This window comes from Martes martes, assembly GCF_963455335.1.
Source record: "Martes martes genome assembly, chromosome: 3".
NCBI classification, from domain to species: Eukaryota; Metazoa; Chordata; class Mammalia; order Carnivora; family Mustelidae; genus Martes; species Martes martes.
Genome location: NC_137890.1, coordinates 59,503,388 through 59,527,205, shown reverse-complemented (window position 1 = coordinate 59,527,205; position 23,818 = coordinate 59,503,388). Strand labels below are relative to the sequence as shown.

Here is a 23,818-nt window from a genome sequence, read left to right as displayed (position 1 = left end):
CAGCAGGGAGCCTGCTTCCTCCTCTCTCTCTCTCTGCCTGCCTCTCTGCCTACTTGTGATCTCTCTCTGTCAAATAAATAAATGTAAAAAAAAAAAAATAAAAAGCCTCTACCTTCAGCTCAGGTCATGATCCCAGGGCCCTGGATCGAGCCCCGAATTGGGCTCTCTGCTCAGTGGGGAATCTACTTCCTCTTCTCTCTCTCTCTCTGCCTGCCTCTCTGCCTACGTGTGATCTCTGTCTGTCAAATAAATAAAATCTTTTAAATAAATAAATAAATTGTTAAATTTCTTAATATTATTGATTTAAATATTTTTATTGATTGAAACATACAGAATGATTTTACAACATTTGAATAGAACTCTCATAAGAAGTTCTGCTTATACCGTAACATGTAGTATCTTAACATAATAAGGACTTTTTGTTTTTTATAGATTGATGAAGATCCTAGCCTCATTCCTGAAGCAACACAAGGAGGTACTTACAATTTTGACCCAACAGCCAACCTTCAAACAAAAGAATTTAATTTTTAAGTTCAGTTGAGTGCAGCATCTTTCCCAATTCAATACGAAGCACCACCAGATGGCTACCAAATGACAAGAAGAAGAACAACAACAAAAGGCTCCAAAACACACATGCCTCTTCGTTTTGATGCTTCTAAAGCAAGCCATGTCTCAGTCACTTTGCAGTTGCCAAAAGTTACTATCACATGGACTGTAAATGCATATGCATGATTTCCTAAACTGTTTTAGAATTCTCCTTAACAATCTCAACTACCCTATTTTTCCCTGTTCCCTGGTGCCACATGCTGACAACTGCAGTCTCCAGTTTAGAATATTCCATAGTGGTGGCATGTCAGCTGCCCACTTGATATTCCTTTGGAAAATGGTGCGCTGTGGATCAAGACACTTTGGTATGATGCATATACACGTTGGAAGACTAAAGAGGTGCAGTCTGATCTGAGCCTCCATCATTGTCCTCCACAAACATATTTTCATATTCTTTATGTGGAAGAATAGATTTTAAAGTACAAGCCAAATGATTTTCATTGGTGGAACTGACACACAAAAAAGTAACTTAAAAAAAGAAACTTGGTTATTGATTAAACAGATAAGTTTTAAAAAAAACTGTGCTTCATCTACCAGTAATTGATGTGTTTATTATCTGCCTCAGAAGCCAGGGTTGGAGGAAGAACTTTAGCTATGGATGGTAATGCTTTCGCCATTATACCTAATTTTTGAGAACAGCAAGCCCTATTTGACCACTCACTTCAGCCTGTGTGTTCCTGCTGTTTTGAAGTAATCAAATGCTGTGCATGGTATTTTACCTGAGCTGCAACCTGTTACGGACTTGAACTTCTGTTTAAGTTGAAAGCAAGAGTCCCTGACTATAAAGAAAAAAACAAATGTAAAACAACAACAAAAAACAAAGGTCTGAAGTACCAATTGGTGATGTTTAAAAAAAAAAAAAAATCTTGCTTTCAGCTTTCAGGAGTTAATATTTTTTGTTTTAAATTGATAATTGGATATGGTTGATTTATATTGGGTTTAAACTGTGGAGCTTTCATGTTTACTGTAATTTAGTCTTAAAATATTTTTTACTTAGTAACCAGTGCTTTTGATAATGTGGTTGGCAACAAACCAGCAACTATTTAGAAGTGTTATAAAACTTCATTCTTTGAGTATTGGGAAAGTTAATTCAGATCCTACTCTAAAAGCATATTCACATATTAAAAGATTCAGACAAGGATCTGTGTAGAGGAATAATCTGCAGTTATTTGACATAAACCTGATTTGCAGTGATCTTTAAGCAATTCTGCAAAATTTGGTATTACTGTGTAAAGTCCTTGCTTCCGGTAAATTGTCTGACCCAGTTATTAATGAAAGAATATGAATTTGAAAATTTTTAAACTGAATAATTTGTGCTGTCACAGAAATGGTTTTGTTGCTATTGTTTACTGGGTATAATTTCCCAATGCATTGATGTGAAGGGATAGAAAAATCTAAACTAATCTAGTATCCGATGGGGGGTGTATTTACTGTGATGAAGATGAGACAGATGCCATCAGAGCTTTGTGAATCAGCTGGGGTGTTTTCACTGATAAACAACACATAGCAGGTGTGCATTCATTACAAATATATGTATCTGCCAAGGTGGAGCCACTTTAAAGAGCGAGTTTTGTCTTGTATCTAAAATGGATACAAGCGTATGTTTAAACTGCAAGATTTTTACTTGCTAGAGAATCTGTTTTAATATAGTGGTTTGGCCTCTGATTATTTATAGGTTTTATAAATTTTAGAATCAATTTCTCTTTAAGGTGGCTCAGATTTTTCAACTCTTGTGCACATAAAATTGAGTTGAAGTTCATTGTGCCTTTTTTCTTTATCCAAATTTTGAGTTATAGCTTCATATGGTAACTGCATCCTGTTCAGACACTGTAGTCGAAATTTTTGAAACTGTGTGGTGTTCACTAAAAGTAGGAATAACAAAGTCAAAGCTAATTAAGGTCACAAACTTCGGTGAAACCCTTAAAGTCCAAATCTTCTCGATATTGTGAATTGTACCCCTTCCAGTTTAGTTTCTTCTGGACTCTCCCTACTACTTACTGACAGTTACCTTTTAAATTTTGCACACATTGAGATTAAATTGGGCCTCTACTGTGCCGATTCCTATTTCCTCTTGTGTTTTAAGCGCGAACTAACATAAGACATTAGCATCAAGTAGTGCAGACATACGTATGCATTTGCTTGATTCAATTTGTTGTGACCTTATCAGTTTGGAATTGGAATTGCACCATTTCGTAGACAAAGGAAACTAAGTATATTGCTGCACTTTTAAGTTTTCAGAACAGTGTTGAAAAATTGCATTGTTTTTATTTTTTTTAAACTCAGTTAAAAAAAACTAAAACGTTCTTTCAAAAGAGGCATCTAAATGTGTTCCTAATTTTGTATATGGGCTTAGGTTTTGTAACCAATAAAAGAAGCTGCTATCAAATATGATAAAACATTGAAGAACTTATTTCTAAGAGTTTCTCAGTTTCGTACTTTTGTTTTCTGCATGGTTAAATTTAAATTTGGAACTATTTTTCAAACAACCACAGTGGGAGGCAAGTCATGCATTACTCTTTCATTGTATTTTAATTTCTCTCTTCCATTATAACAAACCAGGACAATAACAGTGCTATATTTCAGAGTATTTTGTGAAAAATAAGAAATGCCCAAATCTTTATTATTTCCTGATTTACCCTAACAGTACCACAACCCAGGTGGCTTCAAACAGGAGGAACTTACTGTTGTCCAGTTTTGGAGGCCAGAAGTCGGAAATCAGGTGCAGGCTGGGACCCTCTCTGGAGGCTCTGGGGAGGACCCTTCTTTGTCTCTTCCCAGCTTCTGGGGTGCCGGGCAGTGCTGGGTGTTCCTCAGCTTGTAGTGGCATCCCTCCAGCCCTTGCTGTCATCCTCATCACGTGGCCTTCTCCCTGCACACCTCAGGTTTAAATACCATGACTTGGGCCGTTTGAGAAAATGGTGTGATTATGACTTTGATGAACCAAACAACAAAATCAAACTTTACGGCCTGTCTAATCCTTGAGAACAAGTAACTGTGGAATATAGGAATTGAAGTAAACTTGGAAGTTTTAACCTGTGAGATAGAGTTGTGGCTCTAAATGAAGTCTTGGATTAATTAAATGACAAAAGAACATCTGAACTTTTGAATATACAGATATTTTTACTTTAGTATAATGCCACTTCAAATTATTTTTGAAAGAAGTCAGTGTGTATAAGTAAATAAATGTGATAGTACTTCTATGTCATCTTGCCATGATTTCCTTCAGAAGAGTTGTCCTTTTTAGGGGATTATTTAATTATTACAAGTGAAAATTCATGAATGTCAGTTGTCTTACAGTGATGGTTGTAACCCTAGTTGAACCAGGGGATTTCAATTAAATCTATTTGGAGAAAGGGAGTACAATTTCTGTACATTAAGCTATAAGTCTTAAGGCGTATAACCCAAGGAGTGTTCTATATAACCTACCACTCATTTGTCTAAAGTTTTAAAGGGATGCTTTATGGTGTGCATAAAGCTAAAAAGTAGTGCAAAAAGTACTATATAGAGGTAGACTGTTAAGTCTGTCTGTCCTGTGTATAGCTGGGGCTCAGTATTATATTAAGAGAAAGTGTTTGGGAAAAGGGTTTGAGAATGTAGCCTGGTCACCTCCTTTAACCGCCTTATTTGTCCCTGAAACTCCTCAACTAACTTTGACCTAAATCAGGGTTTCTCAAACCCCGCAATAGCGACATTTTAGGCTGGCTCATTCTTTGTTGTGGGGGACTGTCCTTTGCATTGTAGGATGTTTAGCAGCATCTTTAGGCTGTGCCCACTAAGTACCTCTGTATTCCCCAGTCGCCGTGACAACAAAACTTGTCTCCGGGCATTGCCAAATGTCCATCCCCTGGTAGCCAAATTTGCCTGGGTGCAAACCACTGACCTAAGTCATGCCTTTTTGTTGTGTAAACAGTCCCGACTTTGCTCAGACGCATCAGCTAAAAAGAGAGGAGACAAAAATATGCCTTTTCTTCATTCTCCATTTTAGGAGAAATCAGAGCCAGCCCTATCACCCACCTGTAGGAACTCCTGGTAGTACTGAGCCCCTATTGCAAAGGACTTAGGATAGAAATGGGAATATGGAGGAACTACTAACTTTCTTGAATTTATCCTGTGGCAAAAAAAAAAAGAAAGAAAGAAAAGAAAGTGTGTGAAACAAGCAAATGTGTTAATTGCCCACAATTTTCACAACACTGCCCTGTAGCAGTGTTTTTCAGACATTTTTAGTTGAGATATTTAAGTTCTCTGGGAAAGCTGGGGTGGGACCAGAAAATCACAGCATAGTCTGAAAAGCACTTCTTTGAAGCCCTGTGAGAGACTGGACCCATCAGGAAATTTTATTGAAAATGATCACAAGCAGTGGAACTATGAGTCATGCTATAAAGGACGTGTTCCCACAGGGAACTTCTACAACATCCCTAACATCCCTACCCTAACAAAATTGCCATCCACCTTCTTGAGTCAGTCTCTTTTGTCAAACTGGTACCCGGAGATAAATGGGGACTTGTGCCAAGTAACGTGCAGATCCACAAGATAAACACATCTTCATGGGACAGCAGATTTACTTGATGATAAGTAGAGCAGTTTTATGGTTATACAAGTCTAAGTGTTACAGATGTAACAGGACACCTTTTCTGTGACATTTTAAAGATAAAATCAGAGTTTTGAGGAAGGCTGTTTTATGGAAACATTCCTGCAGGAGTTGGAGAGTTTAAGAAGCAATCATGAAATGCTTTTAAGTGACCCTATTCTACTTTGTGGAATAGCTTTTTAGCTGTTACCAACTCTTTTCTTAATACTGAACAGAGGGTACTGCTCTTAAATGACCATCTTTATAAATAAAATTTGTGTTATTCCTTGTTACCAGAAGAGGCAGATCTGCATTTATCAGTTGCCTTCCTCGACCTGAACACCCCGTGCATTTCAGCCAACTATGTATAAAGTCGTTCCTGGAACTGTTTCCTGTCATGTGCATTCCAAAGACCCCACGAATAATGTGATGTGACCAGTTTCTCAGCAAAATGAAATAGGAACATTCCATTATCTGGACACTTAATTCTATCAATGTGGAGAAGAGTTTTTCCATTATAATACCAGCTTCATCATAATTAGACTTGTGATCAAGCAACAGTCTCAGCTCCCCTTGTCATCAGCTCTTCTTTGACTCAGTAGTTAGCACTTACACTTTCAAACCTAAATATAAGAATTTATAAATGCCATATTACTGATTTCAGCCCAGATTCCTCATAATAAGATCAGATTCTGTTTATATGTATCCTTTCCATGTCTTCAGTCATGTAGGAAGCACCATGGTAAGTTAAAGGGTGTGAAAGAAAGCAAGTACAGGGGCACCTGGGTGGCTCAGTTAAGAGTCTGCCTTTGGCTTGGGTCATAATCCCGGGGTCCTGAGAACGAGCCCTGTGTCAGGCTCCCCCCTTCTGCATGCTGCTCCCTCTGTGCTCTCTCTATTAAATAAATAAAAACAAATCTTTAAAAATATATATATATAACTAGAGCAAAAATAATGATGGGGAGCAGGATTACTAGGGACATGGGAGGATCTAAAGAGGTTGGTAGGGGCCAGGTCCCACAGCTGGTAAGTCAGTCTAAGAGCAATGGGCAATCATCATTACTCATTATTGTTATCATTCCACAAGAATGATAGAAGAATCATGTGTAGTAATGATCATGGGCTGATAAGGTAAGGATAGGAAATGTACTTGGGGTTAGTGATGTCTAGAGGTCACATTAGTGAGTGTGAATCACTGAAGCAAGAGAGGGTGAACAGCTTGGTCCATGAAGTGGATGGGATCAAGAGGTACTTGGCAGCTAAAATAGGAGTTGGTGATGCCTTAGATCTGGAGTTTGAGGAGAGGGAAGTACTGAGGATGATTTATAAGTTTCTGTGTTGCAGTAACTGATGAGTGGAAGTAGCACAAGATAGGGAACACTGGGAAAGACTCAGACATAGGGAATAGAAGGTGATGAGTTCAGTTGGGTTGTGTTAAGACATCTAAATGACAGTCAAGTAGGGCAGTAGGAAATACTGCTCTGAGGCTCAGAGGAGAGAGCTGGGCTAGAGAGTTGAATTCTCTGCCTGTTTTGGTGGTTATTAATGCAGGGGGTGATCATGAAACTGCCTGTGTCCAGCATTTGGAGTGAGAACAGGGCTTAGGACAGCATTGTGGAATTCCAAAATTGAATGGGCCTATAGTGGAGGATGAGCTTTCAATGGGAACAGAAGGTATAGATAGGGAAGTAAAAAGTAAGTGCTGTGTGTTTCCTCAGAAAATAGAGAAAAAAGAGATTCCAGGGTCCTGTGATGCTGTTGAGAAGTCAAGTAAAGTGAGGACAGGAAATGTCCTTTGGGTTAGTGATAACAGATGTCACCAGTCACCATAGTGTGTATCACTGAGACAAGGGAGGAAACTAGAGTAGGAAGGACTGAGGAGCAGGGACACAATATGGAGACATTAAATCTAATCAGGTTTTTATTTTGCTCCAAAGGGGAGGGCAGGGTCACTAAAGGGTTATACAGGGAAATTGGTGGGGGAAGTCCCATTGAGAAAGATGTTAACTCTACATGAGAAGAGTGATGAACAATTTTCTAAGTTACAGGAGAGAATCCAAAGCGTAGGTGGCAAGATTGGATATACTCACTTTTTCAGTCCACACTTACTTAATTGAGCAACTAGTATATGCCAAACTCTGTAACAGGTGACAGGGATGGAGCAGCCAAGAAGCCAAACATAAGTCCATGTGGAACTTACACTCTAGTGGCAAGAGCCTAGCAATAAATGCATAAATAATATAATTTATCTGGTGTTAAATGCTATATAAAATATTATATAAGGAGTAACCAGGGGAGAAAGTTCTTGAAATTGTGCTCAATGCCAGAAGGCATATTTTTAAATTGTGGTAAGATACACATAACAAAATTTGCCATCTTTACCATATTTTAAGTGTATAGTTTGGTAGTGTTAAGTAATATTCACATTGTTGTGCAATCATACTCCATAACTTTTTCATCTTGCAAAATTGAAACTCTATAAGCCATTAAACAACTCCTCTTTTTACCCTCCCCAAGCCCCTGGCATCTTCCATTCTCTTTTCTGTTTCTAGAAATATGGCTACTTTAGATACCACATATAAATGAAATCATACCATTATTTCTCCTTTTGTGACTGGCTTATCTCAGTATAACCTCCTCAAGATTTATCCATGTTGTAGCATGTGACAGGATATCTTTCCTTTTTATGGCTGAATAATATTCCATTGTATTTTAAAACAAACGAATACTTTTTTAGCGTAAGTACCCCAGTGATAATTAAGTATAAGTATTTAAAAATCTTTCTTTCTTTCTTTTTCTTTCTTTCTTTCTTTCTTTCTTTCTTTCTTTCTTTCTTTCTTTCTTTCTTTCTTTCTCTTTTTAAGTCTGAAGCTCCAGTTTATCTGGGCATCCTGTATTTTATTTGGCTATCCAAAAGTGAAGACACAGACTTGGTCAATAAGGGTTACACTCTTCTTAAACTCTGACTCCGTTCTCCAGTGCTGAGTCTCTAAGTAATGGATGCCTAAGAAAGGGAGCGAGGAGAAGGTTGAAAGCAAACAAGATGCTAGCAAATGCAGAGAGAAAACGTTAATGTGGTGACCAGCACAAAGTGGCACTTCTTTAAGGGAAAGCTATAATTGCCTACAAGATATCAGCGTGCAGGGTCAGAAAGCAAAGGTCTTGTGGGTTCTGGCTTCCGTAGTCACTGAGAGTCCGTAGGCAAGTTACTCTGAGGCTGTTTTCATGTTTGTAAACGAGGAAAACATTGACCTCCTAGGGTTGTTGTGACTTGGATAAGATAGTTAAAAGAATCCAGTGTCCAGCCAATACAACCTGTTGCTCCTCTCCCCCAATACTTTTGCTGTTTCTGTGGATTTTTAAGAAATAAGCTCAGAGGGGCACCTGGGTGGCTCAGTGGGTTAAGCCTCTGCCTTCCGCTCAGGTCATGATCCCAGGGTCCTGGGATTGAGCCCCATATTGGGCTATCTGCTAAGCAGGGAGCCTGCTTCCCCTTTTCTCTCTGCCTGCCTCTCTGCCTACTTGTGATTTCTGTAAAAAAAAAAAAAAAAACAAAAAAAAAAAACTTTAATAAAAAGCGTAAAGAAAGAAATAGGGTCAGAGTAAGCCACCAGGGTTTTAAAAAGCCTGCTGGTGCGTGAAAATGCCCTTGGCCCTCACCTCTCCTGCAAGACTCGCAAGGGCCTCATTAGGACCTTTTGTTCCTAAAATTCTTCCCGGTCTTTTGGCAAAATTTCTACCATTTGGACTTCGCTTTATTGCTTAAGGTTTTGAACCTTGCTGAAAGAGCCCATCAGAAGGTGTGGCTACTGCCAGTCTTTTGGGCTTAGGCGGGAAGCAGGTCTGGTCCAGGCAGTTAGGCGGGTTCGTGAGCAACATCCCGACTCCCCTGAAAACCTCCAGGCTCCAAGGGCGGGCCAGGAGAGGAGGCGGAAAAGGAAGCGCCTCCCCCGCTCGCCGGCTAGGAGCGGCCCCACCCCGTCCCGGCGCTTCCCCCGCGGGCTCGGGTTCCCAGGCTCCGCCGGCCGCAGGCAGTATGGGCGCGGACTGGGAGCTGGGGACCGCGGCGGGTCGCTCGCTGCTGATGTGCGCCGCGCTGCTGCTCGCGGGTTGCGCGCTGGGCCTGCGCCTCGGCCGCGGCCTTGGGCCGGCGGACCGCGGGGTGCTCGTCTGGCTCTGCTACGATGCCCTGGTGCATTTCGCCCTGGTAAGTGCGGGCGCCGCGGCTCTCGGGACCCTCCCCTCCCTGGTCGCGGGGTGCTCCCGGAAAAGGACCCGGACCGGTGGGCCGCCTCGCGCCCTGCAGCGGGCGGGCGGTCTGCGGAGACCGGGAGGTGCCTGGAGGCCGCGGGGCTGCCCCTCTCCGGCCCCTCGTGTAGAAAGAGCGCGTGCCTTCCTGGGGTACCAGCTCCTCTGCCGGATTAAAAACCACCAAACCAAAAGCCCTTTGAAAATGGTTGTTTCTGTATCGTGTTACGTTAGTTTGATTGTAAGCAACCCAAAAGCCTTGGCTTACGTGACCTGCACGTAAATGTTGCACGGAAACTGAGATCGTGAGCGTTTTTGAGTGCCCTAGAGGGAGCAGAGAGGGATGAGGAGGCGCACTGCGCAAACTGCGAGGGCCGGTACCAAAACGAAACATCCCGCGTGCCCTGAGAGTAATCACCATGTTTGGGTAATGACTGCCAGGTACAGCGTGGTGTTCACTATTTCCGATCTTTACAACACCCTGTAATCTACTTATGGTCCCTGTTTTACCGAGGAGAGAACACGCTGTGCAAAGTTAGGTGACTTTACAGGCCCACACAGCTGGCGTGGTTCTCAGCAGAGTCTGGCTCCAAAGCTTGCGCTCTTTGTAACATGCCAGGTTTGGGGAACCATGTCCCTAAAAATTCAACCCATTTTATAAATAACCAGGAGGTTAGTATTTAAGGGAATTCTGTTGAAATGCCTCCCTCCTCCATGCACACACGTCTTTTAAAGGGTTTCTCTTTTCTTTTCTTTTCTTTTCTTTTCTTAATTTTCTTTTTTTTAAGATTTTATTTATTTGACAGAAAGAGAGCACAAGCAGGGGGAACGGCAGAGGGAGAGGGAGAAGCAGGCTTCCCGCTGAGCAGGGAGCCCTCATGATGCGGGGCTTGACCCCAGGACCCTGAGATCATGACCCGAGGCAGAGGAAGTCGCTTAACTTACTGAGCCCCTAAAGGTTTTGTTTTTTTCTGTTTTGTTTTGTTTTGTTTTTTGTTTTTTAACAACTAAGCCAAAATAGCTGTTTTGCAAATTTGACCTTGCTTCTATCTAGGCAGACCTGTGGTTGATCGAAAGCCGAAGTCTAGAGTATGGAGAAAGAAGGAGAAAAGAAAAAGGTTTTGATAAACATTTAGGTCTCTAAGTGTTGATGGCTTGGATATGTGCACATACCAGATGTTGCTGAAATGTGCAATTCTTTCTTTCCTGAAAGTTTACATGTGGAAATAAGAGACAGTGACTAGTCCTTCAGCTCCTTCATTTACAGAGTTGATTTTTTAAGGTGTCCTTGGACACATGGTCTCCCAAAGAACAGGGTTAGTAAAACAAGGTGGCTGGCCCTCTTAAAGAAAATGTAGTATATTTTAGACATACAGAAATGTATCATGATACAAAAACATATACCCATATGCCCACCTAGTTTAAGAAAATTAAGTCTGCTTTTCAAGCACAGGCTGTTACAGGTAACATCACACACATCTACATTTGTGGCACCTTGAGGTTAAGCCCACACGTGGAGTCATTGCTCGTGTCTCCTCCCACCCCCTGTTCTGAAGGCAGTGTCCCTCCCACAACCCTATTTTACCTCTTCCAGCTGCAGAAGAGCCCACCATATGAATGCACCATACCTTTCATTTTTTAATTCTAAACGGCACATTTTTTTTCACATATTAGAACAATGATATTTTATATCTGTGAAATTGGTATATATCTTATAATTGATGATAAAATATGATAACTTAGCTAGCTTGTATTAATAGGTATGTTTTTATTTTGCTGTTTACACACCATGCTTCAGCCAGCATCTTTGTACACATATCATAGAGACTGGTGAGGAGGGCACTTGAATGAAGGTTAAAACCTGCAAGAAAAGTGTGTGCGCACAGTACCTTTGGCTGGGAGTTTACTGCAAGAATGCCAGTAAAGTGTGGCATAGGCAAAGACTGGGAAAGAAAGCCTCCCAGAGAACTGGAACTACGACTCACTTGTTCACACTAGAACCTGAGCTGCCTCTTCTTATGCCTTTAAACTTCTCAAAAGGGAGGAGACATTGGGATGTGTTGGCTACCATCAAAGGCCTCTAGAGCACCCCGTTCGACAGGGTTTCCAGCCAAGCATTCCCAAAGGCATTTCAGCTCCCTGGCGTCCAACCAGAATGTGGTTCCTGGGGCTGCAGCCCAGGGCCAAAGCTTGGTTGGTTATGGCCAGGGTGAAGGACAGGCTGATTTCCCACCAGGGCACCTGGAAGGAGTTAAGGCAACATACATGGAGAAATCAGTGGTTTGGCTCACACTTCCTCACAGGTGGCCGTGGACGTTCTTTGCATGGGTGCTTCATGGTTTTCCCCCTTCTCTGCAATCTAAGTAGAGCTTTCTAGGCATGGGCAGCGCAGGGAGGCAGGATATGGATGTCTATGTTTTGGGAAACATCTCCTGATTAACTAGAGCACAGGGTCTACCTAGGGAAGAAGTGGGAGGACAGGCTAGAAAGGCACTTGAACGACAAGTAGGACTTTGAATTTCATCCTGTAATAGGAAGCCGTTGAAGAAAGATCTCAGGCAAGGAAGTAGCATGGCCAAAGCAGATCTTTCAAAAATGATTTAGTGGTGGTGAATTAAGTCAGAAATTGTAAAGGGTCTGAGATTGTACCCTTCTTACAAATTAACAAGTTAGCCTGGTTGATTTCCCCAAGTGCGGCAGGCAGCACACAAGGGCTTGCTCATGCCCGCACAGGCAATGGGGGCGTTTCGGGGCGAGGAACAGCAAACTCAGGCTCCCATCTTACCTGGAGTTGCTGGTGACCTGCTCCTACTTCTTGGGAGAGAGTCCTTATCTTTAGTCAAGAATGTAAACAAATCTCTGGGAAGGAAAGGCAGGTCTTTATCTTTACTACCCTGGAACACCTTAGGAAGGAGAGATCTCTTTAAGTTTACTACCTTAGAGTGTCTCCTTATATAAAGATTCTTAAATCTGTTGTAAATGCCTGTGCTCAGAGACCTCAGACGGTGCAGGAATACAAGGGGTACACAGAGAATTCTCTGCCAGCATAGCGGATGGTGGTTTGGAAAGGATAGTGAAGGGACCAAAAGATCAGCTAAAATCAAGTGCAGTATTTGAGGAGTGAGATGAAAGAGGACTGAGCTAAGGTGGAATTGGAAGTTAAAATGGGGAAAAAAGTTAAATCCAACAGACCTTCCAGGGGAGAATGTTTCCAGGGGAGAACGTTGTAAGTCAGAGTGACCACTTGTACGTTGGGGGTGGAGAAGACGGGGATCCTGTAGACAATCTTAGTGAAGACAGGAAGACCAGATTTTAGAACTGTGAATCTGGGGTTCTGGTGTAGAGTTGAGGAGAAACGGCCAGAAGGCAGTTGAAACTGTAAGATGAGCTGGAGAGACAGATTCAGGGCAGAGTGGAGAGAGTTGGACGTTTTTACTGCTTTGGAGGAGACAGTGGGAAGCTCTGGAGTGAGAATTTTCTGAGCGAGAGAGAACAGAAAGGTGAAAATGCTGAGGATTGAGAACAGAATCTTTAAAAATGTCTTAAAATGTGTATATATTGAACAGCCAGGAAGAGGAAGAGCCAGGAAGGGGAGACAGTGGGCCGGACCAAGAACCAGGATAGCGCTGGGTCCTGGGACCCAAGGGACAGAATGACAAGATCACTGTCAATTGCTTCAGCACCATTTAAAAATTTAAAAAGGTGAGGACTGAGCCGGAGCCTCTGGGTCCAGTGATTAAGAAGTCGATCAAGAAATTGTTAGTAGGGCTGGGCACCTGGATGGCTCAGTTGCTTACGCATCTGCCTTCTGCTCAGGTCATGATCTCGGGGTCTAGGGATCGAGCCCCGCCTTGGGCTACTTGCTCAGCGGGGAGACTGATTTTCCCTCTGTTCCTCACCCTGTTCTTGTGCTCATTCTCGCTCTTGCTCGCTCTCTCTCTCTCTCTCTCAAATAAATAAATAAAATCTTTAAAAAGAAAAAAAAGAAGTCATTAGTAAGAGTGCCTGGCTGACTCAGTTGGTGGAAGATGCAACTTTTTATCTCAGGGTCGTAAGTTCAGCCACATGTTGGGTGTAAAGTTTACTCAAAAGAAAAAAAAAAAGTCGTTGGTAAAAGTATTTTTTGAGAAGCTAAGAACTTAGCAACGGGAGTAGAAAAAGAATGGAGGCAGCATATGAAAGACCTGGAGATTTGATGGTGGGAGGAAGAGGAGTGTAAGAGGGTGGCTCAAAGATATTGAAGGAGCAGGCAGGGACTTTGGGTTCTGTCTGAGATGGGAAGGTCTGGGAGCATCTGTGAGCAAGAGCATGGTCAAGGGAAAAGTGAAGGAGCAGAGAAGTTAGCTGTACAGCACTTGCTGTCCAGTGCTGTGCCTGGGCATGTGAATTAACCTACAGCAGAGCTGAATCTGCCTGAATCCGCTCCCTGTCCTCGGATCAAACCGCTCTGATTGACTAGTTCCTCCCACACTTTCCTCATTGAAAGCATGACTTAGGCTTGTCCTCCAGGCTGAAGGACAGTTGTCATGGAAAACTCGGGCTTCAGCCGTCCCCATTCGTCCTACCTTAACACCCGTGGGTCTTCCTTTAAGAAGTCCCGAGTCCCAGTGGCTGGTCAAGTCCCTATTAATTTGTGTATTTTGGACATTACCCTTTTCCATTTAGCATCTCCATCTGTTCCCACTTTCCACAACAGTAGCTTCAGCCTCCGACTCTTGGGATTCTAAAAATTTCTTCCTCCTCCTACTTGTTTTATCATTAGGTCTCAAGTTGCCTTTTAGTTCAGTCTGTTACTGTCTCCTGTTTTCCCTTTCTTTTTTTGGCATAGTCATCTTTGTTGGTTTTGCTGTAAAATAGACCTCCTCTCCAGTAAACGCATTTATAGCCTTCATGCTATTTGGCAGTCCTGGTGAATCACAGTTGGTTTCGCTATATATTAATGGTAAAGCTTTGTGATGGTTAATTGTCTGTGTCAACTTGACTGAGCCAAGGGATGTTCAGTTATTTGCCCACATGTTATTCTGGGTGTTCTGTGAGGATGTTTTGGGTAAGATTGACAGTTAAGGGTGCCTTGCCGGCTCAGGTGGTAGAGCATGTGACTCTTCAGGTATTGGGTTCAAGCTCCATGTTGGGTGTGGAGCCTCCTTTAAAACAAATAACATAACATAACATAACATTTAAACTGGTAGACTGAGTAAGGGAGGTGGCCCTCCTTAATGTGGGTGAGCCTCATCCAATCAGTTGAAGGTCTGAGCAGAACAAAAAGGCTGACCTTCGGGCAGAGTAAGCTAGAATGCTTCCTGCCTCACTACCTTCAGACTGGCAGGTACACTGGCCTTTTCCTCTTTCAGACTCAAGGTGAAACAGTGGCTTTTCCTGGATTTCAAACCTGCAGCCTTTGGACTAAAACTACATCAGTTCTCTTGGTTCTCAGGCCTCCAGACTCAGACCAAAACTACATCATCAGCTCTCCTGGGGCTCCATTGTGCCCACTTATCTGCAGTTCATGGGACTTGTCAGCCTTCATGATCACATAAACCAGTTCCTTATGATGGGCCCTGTGTGTGTGTGTGTCTCTGTGTGTGTCTGTGTCTTTGTCTGTGTGTATCCCTGTCCCATTGGTTCTCTTTCTCTGGAGAACCTAATACAAGCTTAGAAGTGATGCCAAATGGAAAGTCCAGGGAATAGCACCCATAATGGCCCACTGGCCTTTTCAGGGTATGGGGTACACAGCCATTCTGCTTCTGCAGACCAAAATCCAGTTTGTTTTCCAACACCCTGAACAAGACATGTCTTAGGGATAGATGTCTGGGTAGCTACACCTCAGAGTGAAATCCTGTTCTGTTGTTCCTCATTTCCACAAATATTTGAGTGCCTCCTTGGGGCCAGGTGCTGTGCTGGACACAGACAAAACACATGGCCCTTGTCCTCTCAGAGCTTAGAGAGTAGCAGAGAGTTTTTCTCCAGTTGTTTCACAGGGAGAATGACAGTTACTAATGTCACTGTCCGTGTATCCATATGAGGAATTGCTTTTGCAGCAAAATGCTGGGAGAAGCTTAGTTTCTCCCCAGAAAATCGGTTCATTTGTTGCTTTCTGACAGCAAGAACAATGTAAATACTTCTCCCTTTTCGTTTGGCTGCTTGGAAGCTCAGAACCACATTAAATTCTATAATAACAACAACATATATATATTCTTATTGGTCTCCTGATCTGGATTCTTATTCATTTTTATAATTTTTGTGACTAATATTTTAAAATTCTTAAGTACATTTTAAAATACTTTTTAATGTACCGTTTAATTGAATGTTTTTGTTGTAATTGACCTAAAATCCTAAAACATAAAATGAAGTATATAAATGCTTTAAAAAATGTTAATCCTACTTAAATTTATTTCCTTTGAAATGGAAGAGATATCCTAGGGAAATACCATGTTTTTTTGTTTTTGGTTTGGTTTGGTTTGGTTTTGTCCTTTGTAACACTACACACAATTTGCAATTGTTTTGTCTTCCTCTATCCCCAGTACCTGGCGTGGTGCCTGGTTTGTAGGAGCTGTTCTGGAGAATTTGTTGATACCCCATGAATGGAAGAGTGATCCTGTCATTTCAATTTGTGGTAGTTATCAATCATTTACATGTTAAGCCTCAAATAGCTCAAATATCTAAAATGTCGGAATGCGTTTCCCGTGTCAGTGTTTTAAGACAAAATTGGTTTAAATTTTCTATTCCCGGGATCACTGCCAAACATATAACATTTACAGATCTAAAAGGAAGAAAAAGATAAAACAAGCCAGAGATGATTATTGTTTGTATTCTCAAGAATAGTCTTCCAGGGGCACCTTGGTGGCTCAGTGGATTAAGCCTCTGCCTACGGCTCAGGTCATGATCGTCAGGATCCCAGAGTCCTGGGATGGAGACCCGCATCGGATGCCCTGCTCAACAGGGAGACTGCTTCTCCCTCTACCCCTCCCATCTCCTCCCCTCCCCTTCCCCTACTCGTTTTCTCTATGTCTCTTGTTCATTTGCTCTCTCTCTTTCAAATAAATAAATAAAAATAAAATCTTTAAAAAAAAAAAATCAAGACTCCACAGAGAGAGTCCGCGTTTATAAAGTCAGCTGCTTTCTCACACCCATGCCAGCGCCAGGTGTCATTACTAGATCACACAGCTCTTACGCGCTGGCTTAGGTCTTCTGGGTCTCATCTGACCCTTGACAAGAGGCTCCGTCCCGCCGCCGCCACAGCAGCCAACTCTGACTTGACTCCCCTCGGCCCCAAGCAGACAGCGTCTGCTGCCCGCTCCTGCCCCAGGCCTCTGGGATGCAGCCCAGGTGTGGGGTCCTTGGGCCCCACTCAGCTTCTAGCTACCTGCCACGGTGACCTCCGGCAGTGATATCTGGGAGCCCCAGGATAAGTTCTTCCTCCCTCCCCTGAGATGGACTTCCCAGAGAAGCAGTAGTGCATATACAGTCTCTGGAAAAAGTCAAGGTAGGGATGGCCAGCATGTTGCTGAGTGGTGTTACTGAGTTCCTAAGCTCGGTGGCATAGCCTCGGGTCGGATTTGTCCTCCTTCTCTGGCTCCTTTCTCGTCCCCCACCTGCTTCCAGCCTCCCTGGGAGAGCCATCTCCATAAAAGTGGTGGAACACAGTAGAATGTTTTTTGGGGGACCTAGGCTGAGATATACTTTCTCTCTCTCTCTCTCTCTTTTTTTAAACTAATCTCTATTCCCACTGTAGGGCTTGAACTCATGACCCTGAGATCAAGAGTGATGTGCTGTACTGAGCCAGCCAGGCGCCCTGATACTCTTTCTTTTAATAGTTGCACATTATTCCATAGCGTGGATGACTGGACCAAACACGCAACTTCAAGTTATTTCTAAGTTCCTTGCCACTAAAAACAGCCAGAATTTTATAATAAACGTCCTGGAGCAGGTATCTTTTCTTCTATTGGACAAGTTTAATCAAGCTGAAAAAAGAAAACCAAAATAAATGGAATTGGCAAGCTTCCATCCTGTCTAGGAGTGGGAAATTCAGCCCCTTATTAGGAGTCTGCCTTCTTCTGTAGTCTCATGAGAACCCAGGAGACTTACATGATTCCCAGGAAAAAAAGGATTGTGTCATCTTTGCTCCATCCTGATTGCACGATACCCTCACTAACAGAGCCCCATGCTTTCTAGAAGGTTGGTCAGCATTGCTGTTCTCCGCCAGGCTTTGGGACAGGAATATAGGGCTTGGATCCTGGAATCCACCCCCAATAGCCTGTTCTTTTTTTTTTTTTTTTAATGTATTTATTTATTTTGAGAGAGAGAGAAAGCACCAGCGGGAAGGGCAGAGAGAGGAGGAGAAGCTCAGGCAGACTGTGCTCAGTGCAGAGCCCGACTTGGGGCTCATCACGGGGCTCCAGCCCACCACCCCGAGATCACAACCAGAGCTGGGTGCTTAACCGACTGTGCAACCCAGGCACGCCGATAGCCTGTTTTTCTATACGGCTCTTTCTGTCTTCCTTATTGAGCTGACGGGCATTCATAGGATAATACAAATGATCTCACTCATGCTTTATTACACATCCTCTTCTTTTTGGCCAAGAAAGTGTCTCATTTGTTGACTAATCCATCCTTTCTCCACTTATTTGAGATTCTATTTTTAATCATATACTAAAATCTTTCATATGCGTGGATAATTGGGAGATTTTAAACATTCAATTCTGTTTTATGAATCTTTCAGTTCCAGTTCTGTCCATACAGTGTCGTATTATTTTAGCCTGAAAGTGCATTTTAATATCCGACAAAGCAAACTTCTTACCACTCACTTTCAGACACGTAAATATCAATCCTTCCACGTGAGCTTTAGATTCCCTTTGCCAGATTCTAAAAGTTGGTGTTTTGCTTTGGGGTTTTCGTCAACTCCTACTTTAACTTGAGAGTAAGTGATATCTTTACAATCCTGAGTCCAAAGAATTGAGTGGATCTCAGTCTATTTAAATCCTCAGTTACGGTCTCTTAAAATTGACTCCTAAATATTTTTATTGCTACCATGAGATATTTTTCCTTTGTACTTCAACTGGTTGTTGCTCTACATGGAAACTATTGGGACATATCTATGTATAGAAACCAGCCACTTTCTAAATTCCCTTTTTCCCCATTCTAGCTTTATGGGGTTATAATTTCCAGACAGTAAAACCCACCCCGGGGAGTACAGCTTGATGAGTTTGGCGAGTGTAGAGTTGTGTGACCACTATCGCAATCACAGTATAGAACATTTCTGTCACTTTTTGACAGAGGTTTCTCCCGTCCCTTGGCAGATGTCCCCCACACTGACCTCTGGCACCAGGAAATGCTGATCTGCTTTCTTGTCATTAGCGGTTTACTGTTTCAGGAATTTCATATACATGAAATCATGAAATATGTAGTCTTTGATTTGGCATAAATTACTGAATAGTGTCAGTGTCACACTACAGGGATGCATCCCAATTTACTTATCCATCAGTCAGTTAATGAACATTGGGGTTGTTTCTAGTTTTTGACTGTTCTAAGTAATAATGCTGCTATGAGAATCTGCTTACAAGTCTTTGTGTGGGCGTATGTTTTCATTTATCTGCGGTAAATGCCCAAGAGTGGATTTTTTTTTTAAGATTTTATTAATTTATTTGAGAGAAAGAGAGAGAACATGAGGGGGAGAGGTCAGAGGGAGAAGCAGACTCCCCACCAAGCAGGGAGCCCGATGCACGACTCGATCCCGGGACTCCAAGATCATGGTCTGAGCCAAAGGCAGACACTTAAGCAACTGAGCCACCCAGGCGCCCCAAGGAGTGGATTCTTTAACCAGGGTAACAACTGCCAAACATTTTGCACAGTGGCGCTACCATTTCCATTCCCACCAGTGACATGTTACACTTCTGGCTCCTTCACGTTCTCACCAGCACTTTTTGTCTCAGTCGCTCTGGCTATTGTTACAAAAAAATATCATAGACTGGTGGCTTAAAGAGCAGCCATATCTCATGTTTCGGAGGCTTGGCAGTTCGAGATCAGGTTGCCGGCAAGGCTGGGTTCTGGTGAGACCCCTCTTCTCGGCTTGCAGACGGCTGCCTGCTTGCTGTGTCCTCGGGTGGCTGACAGCAAGTCTTGGTCTCTCTTCTTCTTATAAGGACAACAGTCCCATCGTGGGGCTCTACCCTCGTGACGTCATCTAAACTCAATTATCTCTAAAGGCCCCACCTCTAAATACCATCACATTGGGGGTTAGGGCTTCAACAGATACAACTGAGGGGACACATTTGGTGCATTAAACTTCGTATTAGTATTTTTGTTGTTTTAGTCATTCCAGTAGATGCATATGAACAAAATCTGCTGTGGTTTGGTTGGCATTTCCATGATGTCTGGTGATATTGAACATCTTTTCTTATGTTTCTTTGCCTTGCGTATATCTTCTACTGGGATTTGCCCAATTTTTACATTAAACTTGTAATCTGGAGATAACTGTCCATTTCTCCCAGAGGGATAATACAGAGAGATCCCATGAATGCTTTATCCATTCAAAATGGTGGCCCCAAGTCACAACCACTTTGTGGAGGAGAGTCAGAGGAGCTTTTGTGTTACTTGAGATTTTCCTTGCATGGTGTACTTCTTTGAAGTCACTATCCTGTTTGAGCACCGTGTTAATTTGGGGATGAAAGGCAAAGGCAGGGCACATTGCAGGGTTCCTCTTTAGGACATAAGTTCCCGAGGACAGTGGTAGCTCAGTGTCAGACCCGCTAGTGAGCTCTTTGGGGCCAGAACCTCTGCATTTGTTTCCTCAAACTAGGTCAAGTGATGGGCAGGCACACGTGGCAACAAGGAACAGGGCAACACATGGAAACTCGTGGAAATGCCGCAGAAGCTGAGATGTTGCTGGGCCCTTGGAGGTTGGTGCTGATTCACAGGCATCTCTGGGTTAAGAAAATTATTACCCTCCTCCTAGCTCCTCTCTAGGTTTTCTTCTCTTTCTGTTACTTGCTGGCTTTCTTGCCCTTTATTCTTGCTGTGTATCCCATAACACCTACTCCTCTTATCCATGTATTTTCAGTCAGATCGTGTCCTCCCCCCAAGGGAACATGCTGGAGTCCTGACCCTCAGTACCTCAGAATGTGGCCCTGCAATTCTGAGGGGACTTTATAGACTTAATGAGGCCATGAGGGTGGGCCTTCATCTGGGATGACTGGTGTCCTTTTGAAAAGGGGAAATTGGGACACAGAGACACAAACAGGTTCCATGTGGAGAGAAGACTGAGATCAGGGTGATGCTTCTGCAAACCACCAGAAGCTGGAGGAAGTTATGGGCCAGGTTCTCCCTCACAACCCTCAGAAGGAACCAACCCTGCGGACACCTCGATCCTGGATAGACAGGCTCCAGAACCGTGAGACAGCAGATGTGGCTCCAAGCCGCCCAGCTGGCGGTACCGTGTTACGGCAGCCCTAAAGCACCATCCCGACATGCTTCCTTGTAACTTTTTATTCATCACATCCAGTTGTTGGCCTGTCACGACATAATTCGTTTTCAGAATCAGTTTGGATTCACTCCTATTTGTCCATTTCTGTTCCAGAGAGCAAGAATTTCCTTGGCTCAGTGTGTCCCTTTCTGAATGTGGCTTTTGGGATAGGCTGCCTCGTCAGCCTGCAGCCAGCCTGTTAGTTGTCCGCTCTGGAGTCCTGTCATCGCTCCTTGTCCCTCCTTGTCCTCTGCGTCATCACCTGTTGTCAAAGCAGTGGCTGTCACAGTGTAAACCGCAGTTTCCCACAACCATCCACTCTCTGGGGACTGGGGGTAGACTTGGCATGGCATGCGTCATGATGGACACATCTAAAGGGATGCCCAGTACTGTGTGTGGAAAGTGAGAAAGCCACCTCAGTCTAGGAAGTGGCAGTAGGGGCCAAGGAGTCCAGTCTCCCCCTTGAAATAGGAATTGTACTAGTAACCCAGACAGACAGAAGGTCATGCACCCTTTGCTTGAAAACTTTCAGCCAATAGCATCTTTCCAGAATGATATGGCTCTAGTGTCAAAAATATTCTTCCTTAGGGTGAGCTGAAATAGCCTCCTTACGATTTCTCTTGGTTGGTCCTAGCTGTGCCCTTCTGTAGCCAGAGCGAAGTAGAGTCCCCCGGCTACCCTACAGCGCCCCCTAGTGTCAGTGTCTTCCACCGTTTCTCAGGACGGGGGTTCCTCGTGCTTTGCTGTCCCTGTCCCTCACCTTCACCCATGCCACAAGTTGCCTTTTAAGTGCAGTGGGGAGTACTCAGCACTGTTCTAGAAGGGTCTGACCATTATTCAAGAAGCCTGAGCCAGGGAGGAGAGTTAGGAAGAGTACAGGCTTTGGGGTCTAACAGAGGCACTCTGGAAAGCTGGCTCTGCCGTTTACCAGCTGGGAAATTCTGAACAGTAGTACATTTTCCCTACCACAACCCTTTCTGTAAGGAGGACGAGAAAGAAGGAAGGAAGCCTTTTGTTTCGGTTTGCTTATTGTCTTAATATATTTGGGCTGCTATGACAAAAGACCACAGCCTGGGTGACTTAATAAACAGCAGACATGTATTTCTCAGAGTTCAGGAAGCTGGCAGTCCAAGATCAGGCTGCCATCACGTCAAGGGAGGGCTCTCTCCTTGCTCTGAAGGTGGTGACTTCTTGCCGTGTCCTCTTGGTGGAGGAGGCTAGGAAATCTCCCTGGAGCTTCTGAGAGAGTCACCGATCCCATTCAGGTGGGTTCCACCCTCGTGAGCTGAGCATCTCCCAGAGGCCCCACCTAACATCATCATCTTTGGGAGATAGAATTTCAACACATGCTTGGGCGGCGCACATTCAGACCAAAGCACTTAACCGTAAAGTATGGAAACAGTATTGTCTTCAAAGTATTGTTGTGAGTATTAAGTTGAGCTTTGTCGTTTAGGGCAATGCTTCTCAAATTTGAAAATCCCCAGGGAAATTTTACAATGCGAATTTGATTCTGTAAGTCTGGGTCTGAAATTCTGCATTTCTGACAAGCTCCTGAGTGATGCCCACGTTGGGGTCCATGGACCACATTTGAATAGCCAGGATGTAGGACACTTGGCGTGGAGCCTGGCACCCAGCAGAGTTCAGTAAATGTTGATTCTGTCTTCGTCTAGCCCTTTCGTGACCCTTCTCGCAGTACTCCATACCAGGATTAACTTTTAATTTTCATCCTGTCCCCATGTAATAAAGTGACAAAGCACTTGTCCAACTAAGATGAGCTTAGAAAGTTTACTTTCAAATCCTTAATCAGAGAAATAACAGTCTTGGTGGAGAAGGGCATATTCTTAAAACAGGAGAGATGTTTTCAAGTTCTAAACCAAACACTAAGCTCCCATCATGTAGGAACAATAGAACTTGTGTGCCTGTTCCATCCCCAGAGTTCTGAAGAGGCCAGCACTGTCCCCTGAATACCAGGCGACAGCCCATCTGCGCAGCAGGTTCCAGCAAACAGGAGGCATCATGTCATTAAGGGGACGACAGCTGGGCAGCCTAGATTTATGAAGTCACTAACGCCTTGTCATCGAGGTGCTGTAGGAGACTGAAGCAGCTGATCCTTCCAGAAACAATGATGGGTGCTGTTGCCATGAAATGGAAAAATCAAGTCTGATTAGGCTGAGATTTTGTGAGTCTGAATAGAAAATGCTAATAAATTTTGACAGGATTTATGAGTGGTTCTGTCCTATTCCACTTTATTCTCCCACTCTTAATAATGAATATTGTGTTGTTTTCTCTGGTTCTTCATTCAAACAAGCTAAAAAACAAAAGGCTTGCAGAAACATTTGAATACAGATTTAGACTTCACAAATACCAACATAAATTACCAAAAAAGAAAAAAAAGGGATTCTTTTTCCTTTTTATTTCTAGAAAGCCTTTTTTTCCCCACTAAATTTTCCTTCAAGGGTTGAAATGAGTAAATTGATTTGCATTTTTCTCTAAAGTGGTCATTGAACTACAGAGAACAGTAGCTTGTCTAGCCCAGCCTTTTTGTGTTTGTTTTTGTTTTTAATCTGAGCTTTGGCTGGTAGTTGTCTAAAAGCCTCCAAAACACAGTTACTAAAATTACATGTCCAGAACACCTTGAATGAAAAATGACCCTGATGTTGTTACTTTTATTTGCTATGACACAATGTAGCTTTTAAGTTGATTTTGTTTGCAGCTCAATTAACTACAGTCCAATCCTTCAATCATTAGAGCATCTGATAGGAATTTCTGTATGTTTTTAAACCAAAATTCCTGATCCACAGAACTTGAAAATTTATTTAAATAAATAAACATGGTAAAATTTTCTTCATCACCCTGTGGGTTTATAGTTGAAAATTTAATAGCAGAAAGAAAATATTTTAAATATTTATGGCTCCATGGGGTGCCTAGGTGGCTCCGTG

At 43.0% G+C, this 23,818-nt stretch overlaps 2 protein-coding genes across 2 annotated transcripts in view; both read left to right on the top strand.

Annotated features, from left to right (window-relative positions):
• Positions 1-3,015, top strand: part of KPNA3 (karyopherin subunit alpha 3) — a 99,416-nt gene extending 96,401 nt beyond the window's left edge. The window contains exon 17 of the mRNA XM_080798599.1: positions 433-3,015. Coding sequence (XP_080654725.1) covers positions 433-531 — 99 coding nt within the window. The 3' untranslated portion in view covers positions 532-3,015. The remainder of the gene's footprint in view (positions 1-432) is intronic.
• A 6,018-nt stretch (positions 3,016-9,033) lies between these two features.
• Positions 9,034-23,818, top strand: part of EBPL (EBP like) — a 30,387-nt gene continuing 15,602 nt past the window's right edge. Inside the window, exon 1 of the mRNA XM_080798771.1 lies at positions 9,034-9,380. Within this exon, the coding sequence (XP_080654897.1) occupies positions 9,210-9,380 (171 nt within the window). The 5' untranslated portion in view covers positions 9,034-9,209. The remainder of the gene's footprint in view (positions 9,381-23,818) is intronic.